Raw genomic sequence first — 27719 nt, 5'->3', positions numbered from 1 at the left:
ACGAAGTGAAGAATACAAATATATACAAAGTAGTTAAATACGAGATAGCTTGGAAGGGGGACACTTGCAGTTGCATGGGAGGAGTTAGGAAAGGCTTCATTCAGAAGAAGATGGATGCCAGGGCCTTTTTAGAAATGATGAATCTTAAGACATCTCTGGAAATCTGACTTGAAATCACCTTCAACACCCTCAGACCTTTTCCTTCCTGTCCTAAGATGAATATACTTCTTGTTATTTTTAGAAAAGGATTTTAATTTTACAAAATCTTTAATGATTTTTAAAATGGGAGAAGGGGAAGAGACAGGAAGAGCGTCTAGGAAGGGATGCCGGGAGAGTGGGTAAGACAGTTGGGTCCTAGGAGGCCGTAAGGAGCTGGTCCAAGCACCACTGGATCTCTGCCTGTCCTCGGTATGCCTTCTTCAGGCCCCGAGGAAGGTGTCGGCATGAGGATAGGTTGAGGTAGCTGAGAGCTGGGCAGCTGCTGATCACAGAGCTGTGGAAGGACAGAAAGGGGCCAGTCAGTGAACATCAGAACTGGCTCTTTGTCTCATAACCTATCAGCCCTCGGTCTGAGAGGTATGGCAGGATATAGCGGTAAAGTGCCTAAGGTCCACAGCTTACATAGTTACATGTTAAGTGGAAACTACTTCAAGGTTACTGAGCTAAGGTTAAGAGATCAAGGAAAGGAGGTGCTCCCTGAGTCTCCCATGTCAAGTGAGGAAGAAAGATCTAGAGGGAAAAAAGGGTTTGTGAGGGGAGGAAACAAAGGCTTTGGGGGAAAAGGAAGGCAGGAGGTTTTGGGGAGAAGAGTAAAAGACGACTGGGAGAAGGAAGGAAAGCAAGTTCTGAGGAAGAAAGAAGTAGGTTTGGAGAAAGGGAAGAAAGATTTCAGAGGCAGGGAAGACAGAGGAAAGGCATATCTGGAGCAAATAGGCAAGAAGCATTTTTGCAGGAAGAGTAGGGAAGAAGTGGGAAAAAGGAGAGAAGAAATGGAAAGGGGGAAAGGAGGGTAGGAAAGGAGGAGGGTAAAGGGGAATCATAAGTTGATAGACTCTAAGAAAGGGAAGGAAGCTTTGGGGCAAGGGTGAGCAGGGCAGGGAGTATGACATGAGGAGTAGGGTCTTAAGGCTTAGGTCCTGACCTGACAGTTGCCACAGTAACTTGGGTGCCCTTGAGGCTGAGAGAGCGAAGGATGGGACTGTGCCCACTCTCTGTGCCTGAGAAAGCTATCAGTGCCTGCTTCAGATCCTCTTCGTGGTAGCACTGGCCATTCAGGTCTAGCTCTTGGAGCGTTCGATGCCACTTCCACGTGAGCAAAGGGCTTCCCTCCTTGGGCAGGGCCACCCAAATTACAGAACCATACAGGCCCAGGTGTAGCTGTTCTAGGTCTGGGTAGAGGGAGAGGGGGAAGGGTGATCAGGTCTGCAGGGTACAGCCTGGACACCCTGACTTCAACCCTCTGGTTAGACTCCCAATATATACCCTCTGCAGGGTTACAACCTGGACACCTTGACTTGAATCCTCTGATTAGACTCCTGATCTATACCCTCCCCCTTCCACCTTTCCCGCCCAGTCCAGGATCACTGGCGTGGCCTTCCTCATCCCTTGTACCAGGAGGCTCCCACCTTTTCTAGGAAGCTTTCCCTCCTCCACCATTGGAAACTATCTTCCCCCCGATCTTACACAGTACTATACTTTTCTGATGCACCTTCCAGCAATACTGCATATTAGAGTTACTTGTGCTCGTGTTGTATTTTCCTTAAAAATTATTATTAACATTGCTATAAATAATAACTAACACTTATAGAGCACTTTAAAGTTTACAAATCACTTTACATTTATTATCTGACTCAAGCCATACCACAAACCTGAGAGGGTGGTACCACAGCTATTATTCTCATCATTTCACAGTTAGAGACTAAAATCTGATGAGAAGTGACTTGCCCACGATCACATGGCTAATGTCAGAGGCAGATTTCAACTTGGAACTTCCTCAATCCAAGCCCAGCACTCCTTTATCTCTATACTACAACATTCTGCATGTGCTCACCTATGTGCATCACTTCCCCCTTAGTCCCCCATGTACCCCAGGCTAGGCAGGCGCAGGCAGGCCAGGCCCGGCCCAGTGCTCACCAGGGCAAGGCAAGCTGGCCAGGCCTGCAGGTGTGAGGCGGGCACAGCCTCGAAGGTCCAGCACCCGCAGGCGAGGAGATGCATGCAGCAGGCGATGTAGGACCTCGTCACTTACATACGTGATGGTGGATGTGGCCAGGCAGAGCTCCTCCAGATCTGGGAAACCAGGCCCCAGGGATAGCCCACGCCCTCCCATCTTGGGAGACCAAACCAGATTCAGTAACCGCAGGACCTGTGAGTGGAGGAAGGGGACTCAGGCTCAGAGCTCAGCAGACAGTCCAAGTGGTAGGAGCTCAGAGCCAGATCTTTAGGCTGAGAGATCAGAGGACAAGGGAAGAAACAGATACATACCAGGAAGCAGTTTTTTTTTGTAATCAAGGCTGTGTAGGGGATCTGCACTTTGTAGGAACAAAGGTGGATATAGCAGACATAGAGATGGTGTAATGGTGACAGAAATTTGAAGATCTTCCCTGCCCCTTAATAAGCCTAAATTGAACTTGAGGACCTTTCCTGATTTGAAAACATACTCTGCCCCCTAATAGACTGCATGTGCTCACCTGGAGCCTGTGGTAGGAGGCTTGTTTTTCAGGAAGGTACAACTTTTGTTACTTTGTAGTCAAGTGGGTCTTGAGGGTTGTGATGTTCTCTAACCCTGGAGAAGGCTATATATACCTGAGGCAAGGTTTTGCTTTGGGGCTCACTTTAGAAGAGTTGTGTGATTTGGCCAGATGAGACTCTGGGCAGCCGTTGAGCCCCGTGGCTTTGAAAACCTAGATCCCTCTCTACTAACTAACTAGGTATGGATGTAATGGTCAGACAGCTAGAAGCCCTGTCTGCTTCATTGTGTTATTTTCTCTGTGTAATTTTGTTTGCTTGTAACTTCTGTTTGTATTCTCTGAAGTTCAGGGTACTGACTTTTTCCTCTGAACTAGGTAAATGATATATGTTTGATTGATTAAAGTAAGATTGGTAACCCTTTTTGAGTTGCTTTCCTTTAGAAAAGCAGATCAAAGAACCTGCGCTAGCAGCCATCCTGGGTATGCTAGGGTGCTTGCTGCTACAGATGGGGATAGCAATAGCCAGGAATTGAAGGGAGATGGGGTTGGGGGGGGTGGAGAATGATTTGCCATAGCAAGGGTATACTGTAGCTGAAAACAGAGTGACACTGGGGACTAGGGGCCTGGTACCAGCAGCCAAGGATAAAAGTAACTGAAAATGAGGGATACTTGGGGCTGGAGAACAATAACAGCTATAGGTGAGACAGGGGATACTTACAGCTGGGGATGAGGAGGTACCTATGATTGGGGATGGGAGTACCTGAGGACAAGGAGTACCTGGAGCTGGGGACAGCCAGCCTGCAGAGCTTCAATGTGTAGCTGAAAATGTTGACTATTGGGTTTTATCCCTGTGTCCACCTCAAGGAGCTGGAGTTGGGGGCAGCATCCATTCTACCAGGGAGACCAGGAGTGATGAGGATTAGAGGGTAGACCTCAGTTCAGGGAAGGGCACATTAATCCCATTTCCCTAAACACAGCCTTCTCTCTATTTTCCCTGCCCCCTATCATTCCCTGATCCATCCTTTCTCCCAACCCCATTAAGTAAGGCTCACCGACAGTGAGGAGATGATGCAGGTCATTTGGCTGCTATAAGTTAGCCACAGCTGCCGGAGTTGTTTGCCTGCTGCCTCCAGAAAGCCAACCACTGCTGCTGACTCCACCTGAAGACAAACACTAAGCAGATCGCTGCTATGCAGCTTTTTAAGGGGGAGTGAGGGTAAACAGGAATAGTCGGGAGGGATAGGTGGGAGAGAGCACTAACCTGGGAGTTCTGCAGGTTGAGGCTATCCAGCTTGGGGCAGGTCCTGGGCAGAGCAACCAAGGACTCTGCTGTCACAGACTGACAGTGGGAAAGCTTCAGAGATGTGAGATGGGGACAAGACTCACTGACAGCCTATCAGGACAGAAGACATCTTGACGTTATCCGAGCCTCCCCTAATCACAGATGCCTTCCCATTATGGCACAGCTCTAGTATCCCTCTTGATTCCTCTGGCCCTATCAGGGAGAGAAGCCAGACCTGATCCAATCCTATCCTTTCTGCCCTTCTGCCCAGACATCCAACTACCTTCCCACCCATATTTCATGTTTTTTCCTTCCATATACTTTACAATTCAGCCAAATTGGAATCTTCTATTTTTGAGCATTTGCATAGGCCACACCATGTCTGGAATATGTTCCCTCCTCATCTTTGTCTTCCTTTAAAGCTTAGCATGCTGCCTCCACAACATACAAGGCATATACCCAACACAGTTTGTTGTTTTTGTTTGCATGTTTTGTGGAAGTAAGAGTATAAACATCTGGAAGAACTGAAAAAGGCTTCCTTGAAAGGGAAGGGGAGGGAGAGTTCTGGAGCTGTGCTTTGTAGAAAGGCAAGAGCTCTACAAAGTGGAGGTGAGGAAGGAGAACATTCCAAGCAGGGTGCTCCTGGGTAAAGGCATGCAGGTGGGAGATGTAATGTCCCATGTGGGTAAACAGCAAACAGTCCAGTTTGGCTACAACACAAAGCAGAGAGTGATGGGGAGTGCTATTTGATCAGTCAGAAAAGATAACCTGAAGCCAGACTGTAAAGAGCTTTAACTACCAAACAGAGGAGTCTATATGTGATCCTAGAAGTAACTGGGAGCCACTGAAGCAGGGGAGTGATATGGCTGATCTATGACAATAGCTGTGATATCCATACCCACAGGTATTCAACCAAGGCTGGGGTTCATTTTTCTTTTCCTCAGGTTCCTATTTCCCCCATTCCTAACTCCGGGACAGAGTCGAAAATAAGTAATGGGTTGGGGGGGAGGGGAAGGAAGGGGAAGATAATATGAGGCATAAAAGTTGGGAGAATGAAAGGGGGAAGGGAAAGGGAACGAGCATTTATTTAGAACTTACTAAGTGCCAAGCATTGTACTATGTGCTTTTTACAAATAATATATCATTTTATCCTCACAACAACCATGGGAGGTGGGTGCTATTATTAAGCCCATTTAACAGTTAACTGAGGCAAACAAAGGTTAAGTAAGTGACTTGTCCAGGGTCACAGAGCTAGTAAGTGTCTGAGGCTGGATTTGAACTTAGGTCTTCCTGACACCAGGCCCAGAGCTATCCACTGTACCACCTAGCTCCCTCGGGGGAGGGAGGAGTTCTGCTCAGGGGTATGAATCTTCCTTTCCCTGCCAGCAGAGACTAGAATTTAAAGGGTAATGCTAAGACCTGTTTGATGCTGCCCAGAGGGAGGGCAAGTAAACAGTAGGGAGAGCTCCTGCCCACTAAGTACTCCTGGCCTAGGTGAGGAAGGTACATGCTGATGGGAAATGTTAGCACTTACAAAGCAAATTGATGCAAGAAGAATAGGCTGTCTTTCAGTTCAGGGAGGAATACATCAGAGTTAGAGGCCAAGGGGCAGCATATCCCTCCCAGTCCCCCATCCCAGTCTCCTCACCTTCAACATCAGAGGTACATAGTTTTTCCAGTGGGATAGAGAAAGCTCCTGGAGTAATGAAAACCTGCCACAAAGAAATGGGTATGTATCTAATCTCTTTCCAAAATCTCATATTCAGTTATTCCTTCCTCATAAAAATGCATGGGCCACCATCCTTCTGGAGTCCCCTAGACAAATCACCCCTCCATCCCTTCTACCTCCCCGAGTTCAAGTAAAGCAAGAAGACAGAGAGCAATCCTTCCTGAAAAGAGAGTGGTGATAGGTGCCAGGAGTAATCCTTTCCTTCACCACTCCCTTCAGCAGGAGGGACTTCAACCCTGTGAAGGGCAGTCTTAAGCTGGGGGCAAGTTAATTTGAGAGGAGGCAGTCAGACCAAAGGACACAGGGAGAAAATTCACACTGTGTGAAATGGGAACATTATCCTCACCTGTTAGGTACCAACCATTCTAGAGAACTGAGAATCCTCTTCTCTACCTTTGATGGAGGACCCTTTGAACGAGGAGGCCAAGGTGGAGCCAGAGACACCTTCTGCCACAACACAGAGTGGGAGGCAGCATCATACCACAGACGGCACACCCGGGCAGCCCTGAAAGGTACAAGGGGTTCTGCTATTCCTGTCTCTCTATTAAGCTCTCTAGGCCCTCATCCTTAACACCTCCCACTTGGAACACTAAAATACATACAACAACCTAAGCTGGCCTCCTTCCTTTCTTGCCTCTCCAGCCCCACATAGTCCACAGCACTACATGCTCCTCTCTCTACTTGGAATACCTTCTTGTTGTCCCCCCCTTAACAATCTTTCTAACCCAGACTTTCAGGGAAGGACTGGATACCTGCAAAGGAAGGGCACTGCCCCATCAGATGCCACTAAGACTTGGAATATTCGAACCAAGATCTCCAGAGGAATGTGGTCTCCCCAGCCTGGCCCTGAAGTAGTGCTGTCCTGAGGAGATTGCCTCCCCTGCACTAGGCTAAGATCTGCACTGTTTGGGGTCTCCACTCGACATGGCCGGTGACGCTTTGACTGGTGGACCTTTGGTTGACCTAACTTCCTGCTATGGCAAGTCTTTTTCCTGTGGGCCCGTGGTGCCGGTTTTTCCAGATTGGGTACAATCAGCAGCATGTCCTCAGCTTCATGAATGTGGTAACCAACCCATGCAGATGGCCGTCTCCGTGGACCTTTTCTCTTCTTTTTCTTCTGAGGGAGCCCAGCTGGAACTGAGGGCCTTGACCTCTTGCTGGGCATCAAATGGGACTGCTGTGATGAGCTGGAGTCCTCTCGAGGAGGTAAAGCCATCCTACTGCCAGAGTTGTCAGGGACCTCCTCCATGTTCTGAAGAAAGGGGGCAAATCATAATGGTGTCCCTAGGGGATCCTAAAAGAGCAACCAAAAGGGTCAGTGTTAAGAAAAGGGCATTTGTTTATGAACTCTGAGAGTGAGAATAAAGAGCTCACATGAAATCCCCACTATGACACCAGACTAAACCCACTTTGGTGAGGAGGCTGGGGTCAGTGTCACTAGACTGGTGAAAGGTACATACCAAATGACTCCTCATTTTCCTGTAACCCTCAAATACAATCAGTAACTGAATCCCGTCATTTCTGCCTCCATAACATCTCTTACATCCGACACCTCTCTATATAACCACCACCCCACCTTAGTTCAGGCCCTAATTACTTCTCACAGGGACTACTGCAATAGCCTACTAATAAGTAGTTTCAAGTCTCTTCTCACTCCAAACCATCTTCCATTCAACTGCCAAAGTGATTTTTCTCTTTTTTTTTTTTTGCTTTTGAGAGCAGTTGGGGTTAAGTGACTTACCTAAGGTCACATGGCTAGTTTTTGTGTTAAGTGTCTGAGGCCAGATTTGAACTCAGGTCCTCCTGACTCCAGGGCCAGTGCTCTATTCACTGAGCCACCTAGCCACCCCCAAAGTGATTTTTCTAAAGCTGACAACATGATTCTCATACTCAGCTGCTTCCTATTGCTTGTAAGATAAAACATAAAATTCCTTTGGTTAGCTCCTAAAGCCCTCGACAACCACTCCCTCACCTACCTCTCCAGACTCATTATTCACTATTCCCTTTTCGACACACTAGAATCCAGCCCAAAAATCCTCCTGGCTGCTGCTTAAACATGACACTCTACCCATCTCCAATGGCTGGAGTGCCGTTCCTCTTTCCATTTGCCGCTAGAATTTCTTACTTCCTTTGAGACTCAGCTGGAGTCCTTTCCCATGAAGACTTTCCTGATTCCAGTAGCTGCTAGTACCCTCTCACTAAGTTATCCTGTGTTTATTTTGCATGCACTTATCTACGTGTACGTTGTATCCCTGCATTCGTGTCTTTGTCTCATCAGTGCCTAGCACAGTACTTGGCCCAGAGCACACCTAATAAATGCTTATGGATCATCAGTGATACCATATTACCAAAGACAACTTGTATACAAGTCTCATAAAAATAACAACTGGAATGTGTAACATGAAAGACTGACAATCATGAATAACCTAAATGTTACCCTAGTATTGACAGAATATTAATATTTTAATAAAATTTAATAAAATTAATATCTATAAGACCTGGTAGGTAGACCAGAGGGGTCAAATTCCTGGCCTACCTGAACAAGATTAAGATGTAATGGGGGGGGGCGGGGCGGCCAGGTAGCACAGCAAGTAAGAGCACTGGCTCCAGTGTCGGGATGACATGTGGATCGAATCCAGGCTCAGACACTTATTACCCACCCAGAAACACCTGGCCATGTAACCTTGAGCAAGTTAATTAACCCCAATTGCTTAGGGGCGGCCAGGTGGCTCAGCGAGTGAGAGCACCAGCATTGGGAAGACCTGGGGATGAAATCCAGGCTCAGATACTTGGCACCACACCCAGAAATAGCTGGCCGTGTAACCTTGAGCAAGTTACTTAACCCCATTTGCTTTAAAAAAAAAAAAAAGATGTAATTGGGAAATGCTCAGAAAAATAAAAACTATACAACAGAGATGATATTAATTTGTGGTTTTCTAAGTCAATATGCGTTTCTGTTTGAGTTTGACATCATTGAAACAGATCAACAAAGGATTTTTCAAAGCCCAAGGATGTGACTCACTCAGGATGCAGAAGGCATGGTAAGAGTCTGATCTGTACCAAAGAAAGGATTATAAACATATTGGGATGGAAAATCGGGGAATGCCATAGACAGAAAATAAATAGATCTTAGAAAAAACATTTGAGAAAAGAAGTCTCTTACTCTCCTTGTAAACAAGATAGAGAGATGTGGGACAAATGAGAGTACAACTGAGTGGATTCTGAACTAGTTAAATGCTAGAACTCAAAGAATATTCATGTATTGATGTCAAAATGAAGAGAGATCTCTTCTGGAGGGATCCCATCTTTGACTCTGCTGTTCAAATTTTTTTTTAGTGTATAAGGTATAAGTGGTATGGGAATAATCAAAAAATCCCTCTTTGGTTGTGGGACTCTTGAGTTTCCTAAAGCTCACTTGTAAAAGGATGCTTCTTCTCTAATACATCCTCTACTCCTACCCAATACTCCACTATCTTGCCTTTTCCTGGCGATTTCCATACCTTCTGCTAAAAACTTCAATACCTCATGCTTGTACAAGAAGGGGGAGGGGGGTTATAATCATTCAGTCCCTAACCTCACTCTGCTTATGACATCAGAGATGGGAAAACAATCAGAAATACCCAAACAAGAACCACCTCCTTATCAGGACCCATGTCCACATTGTCAAGCTACCCTGGTGTGGAGGAGACCAGATACTATCCACCTCCCCCACAATGAAGAATAACAGAGAAGAGTTCACAGAGGAGAGTGTGCCAAGCCCAGGGGCAACCTCTCTGAAGGATCAACAGTGACCCTCCCCCAACTCCTCCCATGATCTAAAAACCATATACGTGAGGTTGGGAGACCTCCTTTGTTGTATCCTTTCCCTGTTGCCCTATGTTCCCTTGGTGTTTCATTTCAGGCCTTAGAACTTCCCCTGTATGAGTTAAAATGTGCCATAATTAAGATCTATCCTTTAAGTATTGTTAGCCTGTCTGACTCTTTAATGGAAACTTCCCTAAGGCCCCAAAATGTTGGGAGGCAATGAGAGAGTATGCTTATAAGATCTGTAATTACACACAATTTGAAGGGATAATTAATACATTCAACAATAACATCCAAAAAAAGGTCTAATGCATTGAATCATACCAGATGAAGTTTAATGGTGATAAATGCATTCTGATACTTGAATTGAAAAAAAAAATACACGAATACATCTGAGATAGATAGGTAAAGAGATAAACAACCATTCACATAAACAAGATCTGTGGGTTTCTATGGACTCCCAAGTTCAACATGAGTCAGCTATATGACACATTTCCCAATGTATCCCATTTTTATCCCTCATCTCAACCAAGAAGAGAGGAAATACTTTCTCATATTTTCTCTTTGGGCTAAGTTTAGCCACCATAACTTCACAGCATTGAGTTTTAGTTGTTTTATTGTTATTTCCATTTATACTGTTGAAGTCTGTGCATATAGTTTTCCTAGTTCCTCTTCACTTTGCTTCATCAGTTCATGTATAGTTCTTCTCTATATTCATCATGCTTACTGTTTTTTACAGCACAGTAATATATTCATGTACTACATCTTGTCTAACCATTCCTCTGTCAGTAGGCATCTATATTGTTGCTGCTACAAATATTTTAGAGTATATGAAACCTTTCTTCATCAACAAGCATTTATTAAGTGCACACTACATGCCAGGCACTGTGCTAAGTGTTGGAGATACAAAGAAAAGCAATAATATAAATGGCTGAGGAGAGGGATTATGGGCATGGAATACTAGAAATAATGTTTGACTTTTTTTTTTTTTTGCTGCTTTTTGGAGGGCAATTAGGGTTAAGTAACTTGCCCAAGGTTACATGGCTAGTTTTAAGTGTCTGAGACTGGAACTGAACTCAGGTCCTCCCGACTCCAGAGACAGCACCTTATTCACTGCACCACCTAGCTGCCCCTGATGTGTTAGTTTAGTTTTGGTAAATTGTCTTCCTTTTTTTAATTGTTATAAATGCTGGCTTTGGGAGGAGGAGAGAAAATGGAATACACTGGGAAATGTAGGTGATGTAAAGATGAAAAATATCAATGAAAATCTATTTTTTTTAAATGAAGCTCTTCACAACCATATACTGTTCTTCTCCATTCATTTCACAGTTCAGCTATCCTGACTTACTTGCTGCTTCCCATATGTGCCATTCTATCTCTTCCTCTGATGCCTTTGCCCAGGCTCTGTCTCAAGGCTGGAATCCATTCCCTCCTCATCACTATGTCTTGGAATCTTCAAGAGCAACTGTAGTATCACCTTTTATATGAAGTCTTCTGGGATCAAACTTGTACCTTGAAATATCTTGTATTTATTTTGTATCTTTCTGTATATTTCATGAAGGCAAATGTCTCCCTCCTTAAAAATGTAAACTCATTAAGGCAAGGATTGTTTGTCTTTGTTTAAAAATGTAAACTCATTAAGGCAGGGATTGTTTGTCTTTGTATTTCCAGTTCTTAAGCACAGCACCTGTCTCTAGGATTTGGTGGCTGGGATAAGGAAACATTTCAAGTAGAAAGGGGTGCTAGAGCTGGGTCTTGAAAGAAAAAGTCTGAGGTGAAAAGGGAGTACATCTAGGGATGGCAGATAGCCATTGCAAAGCCATTGAAGTGAAAGACAGAGTGTCATGCTATGAGGGACAGCAAATAGGTTATTGTGAGCTAATGTGCCCAGGCGCTTAACAAATGCTTGTCAACTGAGCTATTCCTGGAAATTATGCCTCTCTAAATGAAGCCCCAAACTGAATTTGCTTTTTTTGAGCAACCCTTTGAGTCTGCCCACCTAACTAGTTCCAAAATGATACTAATTCAATCATAAAACACTTATTAATGCCCAAAGGCACCAGGTATAGGTACCAGGAATATTAAGGGTGAAAACTAAACAGTCCCTTCGCAAGCTACTGGGGATAAAGGGAAGAGGAAGTATATAGTCAAATAAACCAACATAAATTATATAAAAAGCAAATACAAAATAACTGATTAAGAGGAGCAGGAAAATCAGAAATAGCAGCCTGTAGGGAGTGGTGCTTCAGTTGAACCTTGAAGGATGCTAGGGATACTAAGAGTCAAAAGTAAGGAAGCAGTGTATTCCAGACATGTACAAAGAAGTAATAATGATGGAATGTCCCACATTGAGAACAACAAGGCCAGGTTGGCAGGAATGTAGAGTGTGTTAAGGGGGATAAAATGAAATTAATTGGAAAGCTAGGTTGGAGCCAACTGTGAAGGGTTCTAACTGCCAAAGAGAGAAGTTTCTGTTTTATCCAAAGGCAACAGGGAGCCACTGAAGTTTCTTAAGCAGAGGTGTGCCTTGGTCAGACCCGAATCTTTAGCTATATTTATTTGTTTGGATGAAAGACTGGAAAGAGAGGATACTACTAGTAGCAAGGTGACCAATTAGCTATTTTAATAGTCCAGCCAAGAGATGATGACATCCTCCTGAACAGGTTGAGTGGAGAGAAGGGAAAACAGAAGTAAGCAATATTGTGGAGGCTGAAAGAGTAAGATTTGGCAACCAACTGCATATGATAGTGAGGAAGAAGGAAAAGCTGAAGATAAAGAAAATGTTTTCTTTTGGAGATAATGCCTCCCAGACATCTAGCTGGAAATTTCCTGCAGGCAGTGATATAGGAATAGGATTGGATATGTAGTTGTTGGTAGTCTTTTGCATAGAGAAGATACATGATCCTAAGGGAGTTGTTACAATCACCTAGAGAAAGCATGGAGAGGACAAAGCTTTGGAATGCAACCACACATAAGGGTTGGCACCAGAGTGACAATCTCGAAAAGGATTCTCCCAGTGGATAGTGTCTGCCTATATACACTGTATTCCAAAAGTCCTAGAGTAGTTTTAAAGGTAAAAACCACACTAAAAATTTTGGGACACCCCGTATTTGCATGTGCTTATGGGTGTACAGAGTAGTTTCACCACGGCTGAAGCTGAGCTCCTTAGGGGCAAGGACATGTTTTGTTTTTTCTGGTGTTCCCCGCGCCTAGGCACTGGCTGAAGGAATGAATGAGTTTGAGAGGTCAGACAGGTAGGAGGAGCTAAGCCTCAAAAACCCAGGGACAGTGGAGGGGGGAAGGGCGGAAGGGGCCCGGGCAAGAGGGAGGGGCTCTGTTGGGGAAGAGGCTCTCTCTCGCTGAAGGAGGGGGCCCTATCGAAGAAGAAGGGCTCTCTTAAGGAAGGGGTCCCTGGCGATGGGGAGGGGCTCTTGGAGGAGGGGCCCTACGAGGGAGGAAGCGCTAGGTGGAAGGGAGGAGTTCGGCCGGTGTACGGGGGCTCCTAAAGCGCACCACAGGGGCCCCTGGGAGTTCCTGGGCAAGGTGAATGGGCGGGAGAGCGTCGGGTCTCTCACCTGACTTGGGCCTGGGTCTCTCCCTCAGCCTCCTTTTCGACTTTCGGTCTTCCGCGCCGTCAGTCGCCACTTCCGGGCACGTGGTGGTTGGGCGGGACTTCCGGCGCGGGAGTGGCAAGCCCGGCCCGTCCCGGGGGGCGGGGAGATGGCAAGGGGCGGGGCCCCAGGGAGCCGGCTCCGGGGTCGTGGCAAGTAAGTCCCCTCTCCTTCCCCTATCTGCTCCTGGGCCCCCTCTCCCTGTTCCCTCCTGGGACCTCCACTCCGTCCCTGCCCTTCTGGTTGGATTTGAGCTGCGTGGGGCCGGCCGGCTCGCCAGGCTCCGCTTCCCCCGCTTCGCTTGCGCGGAGAGTGACACTTGCTGCACGCGGCCAGCCCGGGGGTCCCGTGACCCCGGGGTCCTGTGGAGATGCGCGGTGGGCGTCCCGGCTCCCTGCTCCTGGCGCTGGAAGCCGCGGGTCTGCCTCAAGGGAGGGGCTTCCACGTGCCCTTCCTCAATTTCCCCCTCTGTGATAGGGGTGGGAGGCATCTCCCGGCGGTGCCCGGCACCGCTGCTGCTCGGAAAATGCCTAATCCCAGAGCGGAGGCGGGGCTGGGAAATTGCCCTTATCCTGGATTTGTGCTTCTTTCTGCTTAACCTCCCTGTTCCTTCCTTAGCCTTTCACCAGACCCTCACCTCCAATCCCGTTTTACCCCCATAGTTCGTATTCCTTTTCTGCTTGGCTTCCCTTAGCCCCCATGGGGATCCTGGTACCCCTTCAGAGATGTCCCCGGCTCCCCACCCATGCAGACCCATGTCTGGTTTCTGCCCTCTTTCCCCGACCCCGACGGAGACTTCAAGCCTCCCTCCAATTCCCCCTTAACTTTCCTTGCTATCAGAGTCCTAGATCCTCATCCTTCCGCAGAGTACTAGGGAGGTCATTGGCCGTAGGCCAGCTGAGCTGGGCACTTTCCTTCTCCTCCTCTTCCTTTTCCTCCCCCCAGCTGGTGTTCTGGTCTTTGTCCTTCCTTATTTCCCTATCAATTTACCTCACAAGGTTCCAGAAATAGTTTCTACCTCTCAGCCTCCATATATCACTAAGACATTTCTTTTCCCTTCAGGCCAGCTGGGATGGCAGCCCCCAGTGGCCGGACAGTGTTCACACACATCCTGGTGGCCCTCTTTGCCATGGGTTCCTGGACTGCTGTCAATGGGATCTGGGTAGAGTTGCCATTGCTGGTGAAGGACCTGCCTGAAGGTGAGTGAGTAGGTGAAAAGGGCCTGGGGCCAAGGTTTAGGACTGGAAGGGGGGGGGAGTAGAATAGAAGTTGGGCCTTAGGCCAGATATGGGAACCTTAGTGAAGGATTAAGGGCTGGAAAAGCAGACCTTCAGCCCTACCTCCTCTTTTTTGCAGGGTGGAACCTTCCCTCCTACCTATCAGTGCTGGTAGCCTTTGGAAACCTGGGACCTCTGGCTGTGACACTGTTGGGTCGCCTGTCAAAGAGTGAACTAGGCCCAATTCGGGCAGTGCAGGCTCTGGGTGTGGTGGGCATGGCACTGCTGGCTCCTCTATGGTCTTATGTGGTACCCATGGCAGGGCAGCCCCATGCTGTAGCCTTCCTAGCATTAGCGTTTGCACTGGCCCTGAGCTGTTGCACCTCCAATGTCACTTTCCTTCCCTTCATGTCCCATCTGCCCCCAGCCTTCCTCCGCTCATTTTTCTTGGGTCAGGGTCTTAGTGCCCTGCTACCCTGTGGGCTGGCTCTGGCCCAAGGTGTGGGCCATCTAGAGTGCCAACCAGCCTCCTCTCCCAGCTCTAGGGTCCCCTCTTTGCAGTCCTCAAGTCCAAATGTTTCTCTTTCCCCTGACATCTCCCCATCAGGCCCCATGGTGCCCATCTACTTTAAGGAACACTTTTCAGCCAGCACCTTCTTCTGGGTGATAACCAGCCTACTTGCCATCTCAGCAGCAGCCTTCCAGGGACTGCTGCTCTTGCTGCCATCTGCACCCACCAGAATTATCCCCAGGAATGAAGGGCAGGGGCAGGGAGCCACACCAGAAGAAGAGGTGTCACCACTTCAGGAGCCAGGAGAGGAGATTGGGACATCTGAGCCAGAGTCAGAGAAAAAAACCCAGCATCCACTGAAGCTGTGTTCAGTCAGAGGAGCCTGCCTGCTGGGGCTGCTAGGGGCTACGAATGCCCTGACCAATGGGGTACTGCCTTCTGTGCAGAGCTACTCCTGCCTGCCATATGGGCGACGTGCCTACCACCTGGCTGTGGTGTTAGGAAGTGCCTCTAGTCCCCTCGCCTGCTTCCTGGCCATGGCCATCCTCTACAGGTGATAGTAGATCCCAGAGAGAGAGCTCAGTTGGGGAGAGTCCAGGGATGGAGCTGAAGGGGGTTCAAATGGGAAAAGATCTAGATGGGGACACAGAAGAAGGTAGGGGATGGAGAATGGAAGTGGTAATTGGCAATGCTCAGACCCCTGATTGGCAACTCTTTCTTCCCTCAGGTCACTGCCTGGTCTGGGTGCCCTTTCACTGTTGGGCACTCTTTTTGGGACATATGTGATGGTGTTGGCATCCCTGAGCCCCTGCCCCCCCCTAGTGGGCACCTCTGCAGGTGTAGTCCTTGTGGTAAGTGAATAACTGCCCTGGGTTAGGGAAACTGGAGAACAAGTTGGAGAACAAGGAAGTGGTATCTCTTCCTGATTGGGCCTCTACGCTTAATCCCTCTGCTTCTTTCCCTCTCCCAGGTGCTCTCATGGGTCCTCTGCCTGGGTACCTTTTCCTATGTGAAGGTGGCGGTGAGCTCACTCCTACATAGTGGTGGCCGCCATGCGCTGCTGGCAGCAGGCATTGCAATCCAGATAGGTTCTCTGATGGGAGCTCTTGCCATGTTCCCCGCAACAAGCATCTATCAGGTCTTCCACCGGAGCCAGGACTGCGTGGACATGTGTAGCCCCTGATGATCCCTAAGGGGTTTGTTTGGTTTTTATTGGGAGTGCCTTTCCATTCTCTACCCCACCACCCCTGCTGGAGCAGCATGTGCCTTATTCCCTTCAGTGGGGGAGGTGTTGTCCCTTGCACAATTCCTACCTCTCAGGGACAGGCCAGGGATTGGCTTAGGATGCAGTACCCCCTCATACCCTTTTCCCCAACCAAAAAAAAACCCCAAAAACAAAACAACCAAACCCAAACCTTAGGAATAGAGACTGAGGACCAAAGACAGGGATTCTGTTGTTTTTCCTCCTGGTCATTTATCCTTAGGTCACTTATCCTCTGGGTCCCAGAACTGAACAAAGTTCAGCAAACATCTCCAGAGAACAGCTATGTACAAGACCTTGGGATTACAGAGAAGATGACAGCTAACAATTCCTGTTCTGGCACATGCGACAGGGTCCTTCAGACTCAGACCCTAAGTCCAGTTACAACTATAGCTTTAGAATAAAAGTTTTATTTTCTATGTGAGTGGGACTCATCAGTGGGGGTCAAATTCCTTTTCAGACCTTTCCGTAGTCCCCTTCCTCCCTTCCCCCTTAGTGACTAACCCAAGTAGTACCTGTGGTTTTGTGGGGTCCTGAAGGATGGGACTATCTCAGGCAGGACCTATGGGCTAAGGTCACTACCAGCCTAAAATGTTCTTCCTCATAAATTCGCTGTCCAGGTCCATAGAAATTAAAAGGGCAAAGGGGTAACCCCCCCCCCCCCAGGGCAGGGCGTGTCCTCTCCCTGAGGAGGATACAGTTGGTCCCAAGGCCACCATTCTGGTGCTCAGCAGTGTTGTCCTCCCTGGCCGGAGCCTCCTTCCTTTCTGTGTCTCCAAACAGAGCTGTAGGGAAAGGGTTAATTATACTGTGCATAGCCTGGCTATGGGGGGTCCAGCTTCTACTTATTGTTCTCTTTGGAAATTCCCAAGGTTCCCTGTCCCTGACCTTGCAGTCTCTATCCACATAGCCTTTGATTTGGCCCTGGGCCCTGCCTATCTGTACCTCTCAGAGTCCGCTATCAAAGCCCCTGCCCCATCTTAGTTTATGGCGCCAACAGTCTGACCTTCCAAGGCTGTTTCTTGAAAGCCTCACCTCTCCCCACAGCAGCTTCCTGTACTCCCCAGCAAGAGGCACTTGAAAGGTCATTTAGTTTAGCTCTCTCATTTTACAAAGGGGAGAGGGAAAAGATCTCACAGGCTATAAAAGGTAGAGCTAGGGGCTCCAACCCATGTCTTCTGACTCCAAATGCAGTGCTCCACCTTCTCAAAGAAAGGGTCAGTATGGTGATTTCCTTCACAAATCACTGCAGAAATATGCTTGGTTCCAGATTAGAGAAACATGAGTCACAGGCTGTTGGCCTAGAGAACCTTGCCCTGTGCACCCTTCTCCATTCTGTCCTTCACTCCACTGCCAGGTTCATCTTCCTCAGAGAAATCTGTGTTGTTTTTTTTAAGTCACAGCTCTGCTAAAAAAAAAAATCTGAAATGGTTCCCTATCTTCTGCCAAATAAAATTCAAATTCTTTTGCCTGGGTTCAGAGCTCTCCACAATCTGGCACCACCATACCTTTCCAGACTCTTTACCTGCTACTCTTCTTGATGCTGTGCTCTATACCAAACTGGATGGTTCTGCCCTTATGCTCTCCCACCTCCAGGCTTTTGTTCAGTCTCTTTCTTAAAATGTCCTGCTTTCCCCTTGGTGAATTTTTACTCACCTTTTAAGGCATTGGTCAAATGCCCAACTATCCAGAAAGCCTTTTCAGATCTCCCAGGCAGTCATTACCTTCCCTTTAGACCTCTGTTAGCTTTTTGTATTTCTCTAAATTAACCTCACATGTCACTGTATATTGCAGTATGTTTGCCTTAAATCCTTGCCATGACTTCCACCAAAAGAGGGACCAAGTGTAATAAATAGCTCCTGTTTATATTTTAAATATTTAAATTATAATTATTAAAATCTTAAATATATTTGTGTTTTCTATTTTAAAGTTTACAAAGCATTTTCCTCTCTCTTTTTTTTTTTACCTGTATGGCAAAAAGTACAAATACTCCCACTTTACAAATGAAAGTTTAATGAGGTCCATTATGTATAAAGCAGCTTTGGAAGGACTGAGAGAATTCAGAGACCAGACCAAAACTACATATTCAGTTAGGGGAAGATAACTTTCTTGGGAGAAAGCAAGCACTGAGAGGCTGGGAGGGACATCAGAACAAGTTTCCCATAAGAGGGGGTACGTGAACTGAGTCTTGGAGGAATGCTGGCAAATTTGAAGTGAGAGTATATTCCAGGCCAAGGGGAGAGTCAGTGCTGAGATCAGAAGTGGGACGTCAAGTTCAAGGAACAGCAAGTAGATGGACCATTTGGCTGCAATGCACTGTACAGAAAGGAGATGTGAAAAAGGTCTGGGAAAGTAAGCAGGAAGCCCATATTTGGAGCAACAACTTCAAATGCCAGACTGAGGCATTGGAATATTGTCATAAGTGGCAGTAGGGAGCCAGTGAAGATTTTTCAGCAGGGAAGTGACAGACTTCTGTTTTAGTGATATTAATTTGGCAACTATGTATAGGATAGATTAGAAAGGGGAAAAGCTGGAAGCAGAAAAACCAATTAAGAGGCTGTTGTAACAAATCAGGCTGGACTATATGTTACAAAGTTTCTTCAGTGGGGGGGGGAAGATGCTTAATTGAAAAAACAAATAATTACAAATAAAAGTTTTTAAAAACAAGTTTAAAAAATCTAGGCCAGATTGAGGCAAGGAAGATCTAGATTCTAGTCTAGTTTCTATATACTGGCTATGTGATTCCCAGTCTAATGGGATCAGCCTCTCATATCTCAGACCACTTCCTAGCACACTGCATTGTAGAGAAGGTGCCAGTCTGTACCGGAGAAGGAAGTTTGTCTCTGTACCAATGACACTGAACTCTGAATTCTAAGACAGAGTAGCTGGCTGCATTCAGAGAAGAGGGGTGGATCAAAACCGCAAGTCTGAGGGGGCAGAAGGAAGAGTCACAGTGATTCTCTTAGGACAGCATTGTCCACACAACAAATGCACTATAAGTGTTCGCTGTTGAATTGAATGGAATTCCTCAGGACGTAGAAGCTACAGGCCCAACCCTGTATTTGCTCCCATGTAAAGGAGGTAAAGGTATCTCTCCAAGGAGTGTTACAGAAAGATGGGCAAAGCCAGGATTGAGGGTTCTGGAGGCAAGGCGCTGTCTGGGAACCTGTGTTGGCTGGCTAGGGTGGGGACTAGGACGGAGAACAGGGTTTCTCACAACTCTTGAGATGTGCTAAGATTTCCCCAAGTAACAACAGATCAACCTGTCTGTCCCCTGCTCTCTGGACAGCCCATCCCCACCCCTGATTTGGGTCAAAGGCCTCCAACAGGCCCCAGGAGGCTCTGATACTTGTTAGCTCTCTTTGGTCTCTAGTGAAGGCTTCATTAATCCCCTGTAGATAATTTACCCAAGGTGCTAGAGGGAGGGTTGGGGGAGGGGATGTTCTACTTCTGTTAGTTTTTGCATATCAGTGCTGCTCTGGGGCTAAGTATCTATTATTCCTCACAGAGTATACAAATGACTGTCCTCCAGCATTAGACTTTCAAGCCCCTACTGGAGCAATGGGCTGGAACTTACACATATCTATCACACAAATTTCTCGTGACATTTTAGGTTACCTCCAGTTGCCATTTTTTGGAGATCATGGGGTTTCATTGATTTCTGATTACATAGTTTATTTCTGTGATCTCATTGGTAATTAGTATAGGGAACTTCCAGAAAGGAAATTACTTCTACCAATACAAATCGGTAACTCTTCTGTATTTTATTTTATTTTTTTGCTTTTGGGAGGGGGGAATGCAGGGCAATTGGGGTTAAGTGACTTGCCCAAGGTCACACAGCTAGTAAATGTCAAGTTTCTGAGGCCAAATTTGAACTCAGGTCCTCCTGACTGCAGGGCTGGTGCTCTATTCACTGCTCCACCTAGCTGCCCCCTTTTCTGTGTTTTATAGTCTGAGAGTTACATGGCATCAATGAGAGGTTAAATGATTTGTACACAGTTACATAGCCTGTACGTGTTAGGAGAAAGACTTCAACCCAGTTTTTCCTTACTCTAAAACTGACTCTGTATCCACCAACCCACATGGCAGCTACATAGTATTACTGTAAAATTACTGGAAAACATAGTATTACTGGTGTTGAAAAGGTGGGCTTTGTCAGCAAAGAGAAGTTGGGGGTTCTTGAAAATGCTACATAATTGCCAAAATGAATTCCAGCTGAATCTCCTCCTATTCAATTCTGGGCACAGGTCATTTTCCATCTGAAATTCTTGTCACAAATATTTGTTCTGAGGCACTGAATTAACCAGTTGCTCATCTAGTTACATCATAGGACAAGATGCATTTTTTTTATCCACTTAGTTTTTAAAGTGTATGTGGTTAAACTAGCTCTTTCTCATTGCTGTAGATTTCTAAGAGGAAGCTTTTTCAGTTGTAATGGGGCCTTTCCCCTCCTACATAGTGTGTACAAATATTCTCTGTCATATGAGAACTCCAGAGATCAGCTTCTGGCCATGTGTGACTCATGGCTTGATTGAGACCTCTAATTTTGCTACTGAGCCAGAACTCCATTAGATATTTTTATTTTATTCAGCTAATGTTTAAGTGAATAGACTTTTTTGGGGAAATTTTGATCACATATTACATTTTACAGGGATAAATAATCAAATAACTGATAAGTGGAACATAAAATCTAAAGAAGTAAACATAGTTGTGAAAATAAATCATAAAATAATATTATGACACATTGTATACAAATTGATGAAGAGACGATTATTTCTCATCAGGTTCTTCTCAAGCACTTACTCTGAGTACCGTCTAATTTCTGTTACATATTCAATGTCTATGTCCCTGCTTCATCTGATGGAGTCCTGTACCATCAATTTTTTTTATCAGGCTAGCAATACCTCGGTCTGATTTTTAATTTAGGTAACACAGGCTCTCATCATCCTTTGGCCCCCATTACCTTCTTGAGCCAGATTCTAACATACTCTCTGATATTTCTCAATCTTGTCAGCCCAGGCCGTTCAAAAGGCTGAGGATCTATTTATTGTTTTGTTTTGTTTTTTGGTGTTTTTTTACTTTCACATTATACATTAGTCAGGTTATAAAGACAGATTGTATCAGATGGAATGAAAAATGGTAAAGAGGACATAAAACCAAACAAGAAAAGGAAAACGATCAGGTATTTTGCTTCCATCTGGATATAAACTCAGTTCTTTCTAGTTCTTTCTCTGGATGCACACATTTCTCTCCACCATGAGTCTTTTGGGATTGACTTATACTGTATCATTGCATTGCTGAGAAGAGTCCAGTCTATCAAAGCTGGTCATCACACATACGTTGTGTCTGTAATTGTGTATAAATTTCTCCTGGTTCTACTCTTTTTACTCAACATCAGTTCGTATAAGCCTCTCCAGGTAAATATGAAGTCTATCTGCTCCTCGTTTCTTATAGCACAATAGTATTCCATAACATGCATATACCACAACTTGTTCAGCCATTCCCCAGTTGTTGGGCGCCCCCTTAATTTCCAATTCTTTGCCATGAGGATCTATTTTCAAAGGGTATTTTAACATCTCTGATCATTGGAGGTCAGGTCCTATTGTCTAAGAATATCTAAGTCTGGACCTAAGTCTGGTCCTACAGCCTCTACTAGGCCTAGAACTGTTGAATTTATCTTAATATCAGTGGTTTTCTGGCACTTTGATGGTTTTAATGAGTCTATTTAAAATAGATTCATCGAATAATAGCCTCAGTCATTGAGCACCACAGTGACAGAGGACAAGTAGGAATGTTTCATTTGATGTCCAGTGTTTGTCTCCAGAGCTAAATTTTTTCACCCTATCCAGCCTAGCTCTGTGAATGAATTGCCAGTCTGCAAATAGGCACAGAGATGGGAGAATAAAGGGTCATATTTGACCTAGGAAAATGCCTAGAAAGGGATGAATTATAAGACTAGAAAAGTAGATAAGGGCCAAGTTATAAAAGGCTTTAAATGGCAAAGAGAAGACTTTATATTTTGATCCTGGAGCCCCTGGAATTGAGTAGCAGATAACATTTTGACAGTTGAGTAGAGGATGGATTTATGAAAGCAGAGGCACCTAATGTGTTTTCTTTTTCAGTTTACAAGTGTTTACTAAGTGCCCACTGTGTACCAAGCACTGTGCTAAGAATTAGGAACCCAAATGCAATAACCTAAAGAATTCATTCTCCTTACATGGAGCCCACATCAGAAGACATAATAAGGACACATATACAGAATAGTACATAGTATATATAAAATAAATGTAAAGAGAATAAATACAAAGTAGTTAAAATACAAGATCTAGGTCTTCAAGTAAATCCTAGGTGACCAATTTTGGGGCATTTTATAGAGGTATGTGCACCCCAAAACTGTGTGCAACAGAGATCCTTACCCAAATAATATTCAGAGGCTTCTCAAGGTAGGAAGCAGAAAAGAATGGTTTATTACAATCTCGAGAAAAGGCCACTCTCCTGAGAAATGGTCAGGGAGTAGAAGCAATTTACAAAAGGAAATGGCCAAAGTTATAAAGCCCTAACGCAGAAATCTCCCCCACTCCCCTTCTGATCCTTTTCTTCCATTGGCTAGAAGTCAAGTGCACAATCTAAGCGCAGGAATCTACCTCAAGTACCAGAACAAGGAAACAGTAGACCCCCCGATGTGCATTTGAGAAAGCACTTCTGTCCTTATTTGGCATATCTTATGCTGAGGTGTCACTGAGGAGAGGGGAGACTCCCTACCACTCTGAGCTTTGAGTCCTTGTAAATCATGTGATTTCCAGTGAAGGGGAACTTGGCCCTGTTTCCCAAAAAAAGCCTTACTAGACTTTAGAGTATAGTATGAGAAGTTTTCACTTCTTCCACTCAGAAGGTATCTTTGTTCAGGCATGGGTTGGACTAGATTGTCTCCAGTGAGGTACATTCCAACCAGAGTTGTGCTAGAGCCAACTAAAACCAGAAATCTGATTGCCAAATTTTCAGCGTTAGTATTTACACCTCAGGAATTGGCAAACACTACAAGTCAGGGTTTGATTTATTGCTAGTTGATTTCTAGACTTAAGAAAATGATGGGGAAAAAATGCTAATAATGCAAATTAAACTAAAAGTATTTCCTGAGCACATTTTTTTTCCTGGAGTCAGTCATTAAACATTTACCGTTAAACATTTACTAGCACACCCCTGATTCTAACTCCTGTGAATTTCTGCTGAATCTAGTAATGCTGGAGTGGAGAGATGCTTGAGGCAGGTAGAACAATCAGAAGGCAGTTTCAAGGGTCTAGATGAGAGGAGATGAGGGTCTGTGCAACAGTGGTGTCTATGTGAGTGGAAAGAAGGTAAGTATACCCAAGATATTTTCATGGGAGAAATGGCAAGATTTGGCAATGAATTTGATATGTGATGTGAGAGTAAGGAGTTAAGTATGACCATGAACCATGACATTGTGAACCTTGGTGGCTGGGAAGAAGAGTGTTATCCTTGGCAGTAAAAAGTTTGAAAGAGAAGAGGGTTGAAATGGGGGTAGGAGTGGGGGAGATGGATAATCTATTCTCTTTTTGTGAAGGTTAGGTTTGAAATACCTACAGGCAATCTGGACCTAGATGTTCAAAGGGCAGTTGGCAACATAGGACTGGAGCTCAGCAGAGAAATTAAGACTGGATACATAGATATGAGAATTATCTTCCTAGAGAATAATAATGGAACACATGGGAGCTGATGAGAACATCAAGCAAAAGAGTATAGCGGGAGAAGAGGAGGGGGCCTAGGACGGAGCCTTGGGGAGCAGGGACAGTTTAGTGGGCATGACCGGGATGAAGATGCAGCAAAAGAGACTAAGAAGAAGCAGTTAGACAGATGGGAGGAGAATCAGGAGAGTGAGAAGTGTCATGAAAATCTGGAGAAGTGAGAGTATCTAGGAGAAGATGGTGATCAGCTGTAGGCAAGGCTGCAGAGAAGCCAGTAAGGATGAAGATAGAGAAAAGGCCTTAGATTTGGTAATTAAGAGAACAGTGGATTAAGAGGTAAATGTAAGAGGTGCTGTGAACAGTGGGGCAGCAGATGTGCCCTGGTCTATTCACACAGACTCTACTCAAGCCATAGCCATATCCATGGGTGAGATGATTTTTGATCTTACTATGAACACAAGGAAAGTGAGAAGAAAGGAAGCAGAAGAACAAAGAATAGGTAAAGACCACCCACCCCCCCCATCCTCTATCAGTTGTTTGTTTCCTTTTGGCTGATCTCCTATCTGGCCACGAGTCATATACACATGTCCAGCCTAGGGAAACTAGTGCCTTGAATGGAGTTGCCTCCTTTTTGTATCTTCTTTCCTTGTGAGAAATGTCTGGATAGTAGCATCTCCCACCAATCCCACATCACCAGCTCCCTTATAGACATTTTGACCTTGGATCACTCACTTCTTGTCAAAGAGACTTACCAATTTTCATATTACCTGTATGACAAAAGGGAGAATACACATTTTCCTGGACCCATCTGAATAAATACACAAAGATTTCCCACACTGGTGGATTTCTGAATGAGGAAGTAGAAAAGGGGAAAAACCTTGGTCCTGATTCAATAATTAGTTGCTAGTACAAGAGAGAATGCATATCCACCCAGTTACCAAATCTTTTCTTTCCTATTTCCACAGCATCTCTCGCATCTGACCCATTCTTTCCACTTACACAGCCACCACCTTACTTCAAGTCCTTATTATCTCTCACCAGGATTCTTGTAATAACCTCCTAGTCATGGGCCTCCCTGCCTCTGGTCTCACCTTTCTCCGATCTAGCCTTTATTTCTGAAAGCAGATCTGGCCATGTCACTACACCCGAGTTACACACTCAAAAAACACTAGTGGCTCTCTATATTACATCTAGGGCAAAATATAATTGCCTCTAATTGGCATTTAAAGTTCTGCACAGTGGGAGAGAATTCTGGAAAGATGGTGGAGTCAGAAAACTTTTGGCTCCCCAAATTTCCTTCACACACACACAAAACAAAAGACAGAACATTGCCTCAGGACAGCAAAAATAAATACCAGGTAAAGCAGTTGTCTTCCTAAGTCACAGAGGTTCCCAAAGTGGGTGATACTGCCTCCTGGGGGGCACTGAAACAACTCAGTAGGGGCAGTAGTAGCTTCAGGGGCAATTGGGGGGAGTGTTGAATAAAAATAAGGGAGTGGCAGAAACATAAGGAAATAAGAGAAGAAAATTTTGAAAAAAAACTTTCATCCATGTTTTGTCTGTTATGTAACAGAGTTAAAATCATAGTGATTACATTACTTTCCAAATAAACACACAAAATGAAAGTTATAACTGATCAGTGGTCAAGTCTACCAAAAGGTCTTAGCAATCAAGTGCTGGCAGGCAAGAATGTTGTGCATTGTCAGGAAGTCCAGCTTGCATGGAAGGAATATGTAATGACTTGTTTACAATATGAAACTATAAACAGTTACATGATGTAGTACTGCATCAAAATTTCAAAGTAGGAAAAAATCCACAAATTTACAATAAATTATTAAATTTAGGATGTATCATTTTTTAATTATATTTTTTTTAATGATGCAAACTTTAAAAATCATTAAAGGGTTAAAGAAAGGGGAGTGCTGAGTAATTTTTTAAAAGGGGGCAATAGGCCAAATAAGTTTGGGAATCTCAGTCCTGAGACAATGAAAGAAGACCCTGAAAAGACCCCACCTCCAAGAACAGGGTGAAGTGCCTGAATGACAAAGCACTTCTAGGCTGACTCTGCAGAATAAACAAACAAACCCTGGGGACTTCTGGGAAGAGAGGAATCCTCAGCCTCAGAAACTTTGCTCTTGCAGACTGTGTTGGGGTCTGAGAAGATTGAAGGATCTTCCACTGTTGAGGGATGCCAAGCACAGCTGTGCTGATCAGACGCATCCTGTGATGATGGACTGTGACTTCAAAGCCATGGAACTAAGACACACCTGATGAGTGCAATAGCAAAGGGCAGGGACCCTGCTGGCTGTAGGCACTTGCAGGAGAACAGAGTCCTTGTTTTCCATTCCAGGGCAGAAAAGGCAACTGTAGGAATAGCAGGGAGCAAGATCATTTGCAGGACCGTGTGGCTGGGGTGCCTAGCTGTGGTTTAGGAGTGGAGAGGAGAGCCCAAAGTTGGGTCAGAGAAAGACCTCAGAAAATAACAGTAACGAGGACCTGAGACTTGGGGCATCATCCCCCATACCTCGGGACTACAACTTAATTACACTAATAGCTGCTAAAAACAAAATGAAACAAATAAATAAATAAAAAGAGTAAGCAAAGGAAAAATAACCCAGCCATAGAATCTCATCCGAAAAACAACTGATCCAGAGAACAGATTGAGGAGAAATAACATAAGAATAGTCAGACTACTGTAGCAGCAAGCACCCCAAGCGCGTCCTCAGGGTTTGCTGCCAATACAGGTTCTTAGATCTGCGTTGTTAAAGGAAAGCAACTCAAAATGGGTTAACAAGCTTACTTTAATCAGTCAGACATATATTGTTTACCTTATTCAGGGGGAAAAGGTCAGCACCCCAACTTCAAAATATACAGACAGAATTATCAAGACAGAAACAGATCAAGTAGACAGATTTCCAAACTGTCCAACCATTACATCCATACCCAGTCAACATCTGGGTTTCCACATCTGGGTTTTTCAAAGCCGGGGGACTCTCAACAATGGCTTCCCAGAATTCAGATCAAATCACAGAACACTTCTCAAAGTGAGTCCCAAAACAAAGCTACACATCAGGGCTTATATAGCCTTCTCCTGGCTCAGAGAATGTAACAACCTTATTGACTCACTGGCCAATCAAGAAGTATCTATTGAAAAACAAGCCTCCCTCCCCAGGCTTCAGGTGCATTTTAGCCTAGAGGCAGGGAAGATCTTCCAAATTTGCATTCCCATTACAACTACCTGAAAATTATGATTTAAAAAATGAATCTGATACAATATTATGAGAAATTATCAAGGAAAATTGCCCCAAAGTGTTGAGGAAGAAGGCAAAGCAGAAATGGAAGAAAAAAAAACACTGATCACCACCTGAAAGAGATCCCAGGAAGAAAACTTACAAGAATATATAATAGTCAAATTTCAAAGCCCCTGGGTTAAGAAGAAAATATTGGAAGCAACAAGAAAAAAAAAATTAAATATCACGGACCTATGATAAGGATCACACAAGACCTAGCAGCTACTACACTGAAAGACTGTAGGTCTTGGAATACTATATTTCATAGAGCAAAAGAGCTAGGGATACAACCAAGGGTAACTTCTCAGCAAAGTTAAGTATAATCCTGAATGAAAAAAAAAACTGTAAGACTTTCACGTTTTTGTAACAAAAACTCCAGAACTTAAGGGAAAATTTGACATATAACTTCCAGGAGAAATATAAGGTAAACATTAAAGACCAATTATAAGGGACTCAAAAACTCAAATTGTTTCTTATGTAAAAATAATTAGCAGAGGGGCGGCCAGGTGGCTCAGTGAGTAAGAGCACCAGCTCCAGTGTGGGGATGACCTGGGGATCAAATCTGGGCTCAGATATTCAGCACCACACCCAGAAATAACTGGCCATGTAATCTTGAGCAAG

At 45.0% G+C, this 27719-nt stretch overlaps 2 protein-coding genes across 5 annotated transcripts in view; one reads left to right on the top strand and one right to left on the bottom strand.

Moving 5' to 3' along the window:
• Nucleotides 1-225: 225 nt before the first annotated feature.
• FBXL6 (F-box and leucine rich repeat protein 6) lies at nt 226-13190 on the bottom strand. The gene is made up of 10 exons (XM_069097007.1): nt 13081-13190; nt 6454-6995; nt 6048-6206; nt 5621-5684; nt 3952-4083; nt 3743-3850; nt 3468-3581; nt 2134-2365; nt 1142-1388; nt 226-493 (listed from the first exon to the last, which is right to left on the bottom strand). Exons 2-10 carry the CDS (start codon nt 6948-6950, stop codon nt 355-357), a joined length of 1692 nt encoding a protein of 563 aa, XP_068953108.1. The 5' UTR covers nt 6951-6995; nt 13081-13190; the 3' UTR covers nt 226-354.
• Nucleotides 11102-27719, top strand: part of SLC52A2 (solute carrier family 52 member 2) — a 37306-nt gene continuing 20688 nt past the window's right edge. The window contains exons 1-6 of one of the 4 annotated variants that reach the window (XM_069097010.1): nt 13195-13272; nt 14179-14315; nt 14473-15397; nt 15572-15695; nt 15815-16040; nt 16329-18014. In XM_069097010.1, the coding sequence (XP_068953111.1) occupies nt 13226-13272; nt 14179-14315; nt 14473-15397; nt 15572-15695; nt 15815-16027 (1446 nt within the window). In that variant the 5' untranslated portion in view covers nt 13195-13225 and the 3' untranslated portion in view covers nt 16028-16040; nt 16329-18014. Of the gene's footprint in view, nt 13049-13194; nt 13273-14178; nt 14316-14472; nt 15398-15571; nt 15696-15814; nt 18015-27719 lie in introns of those variants that run through there. The other 3 variants (XM_069097009.1, XM_069097011.1, XM_069097008.1) reach the window with 3 other exon arrangements.

Source organism: Petaurus breviceps, unplaced genomic scaffold, assembly GCF_028583685.1.
Source record: "Petaurus breviceps papuanus isolate PSGF00001 unplaced genomic scaffold, PetGlider_PUasm1.0 350, whole genome shotgun sequence".
Lineage (NCBI taxonomy): Eukaryota > Metazoa > Chordata > Mammalia > Diprotodontia > Petauridae > Petaurus > Petaurus breviceps.
Note: the sequence above shows the minus strand (reverse complement) of the source record. Positions and strands in the feature narration are given on the sequence as shown.

Bases quoted from the DNA above. Each gene is read 5' to 3' on its own strand.
- FBXL6 (XM_069097007.1), bottom strand. From the start codon at position 6,950: ATGGAGGAGGTCCCTGACAACTCTGGCAGTAGGATGGCTTTACCTCCT. The intron at 3,851-3,951 runs GTTAGTGCTCTC...GTTTGTCTTCAG, and splicing joins TCAACCTGCAGAACTCCCAG to GTGGAGTCAGCAGCAGTGGT. The intron at 3,582-3,742 runs GTGAGCCTTACT...TCTCCCTGGTAG, and splicing joins GCATCATCTCCTCACTGTCG to AATGGATGCTGCCCCCAACT.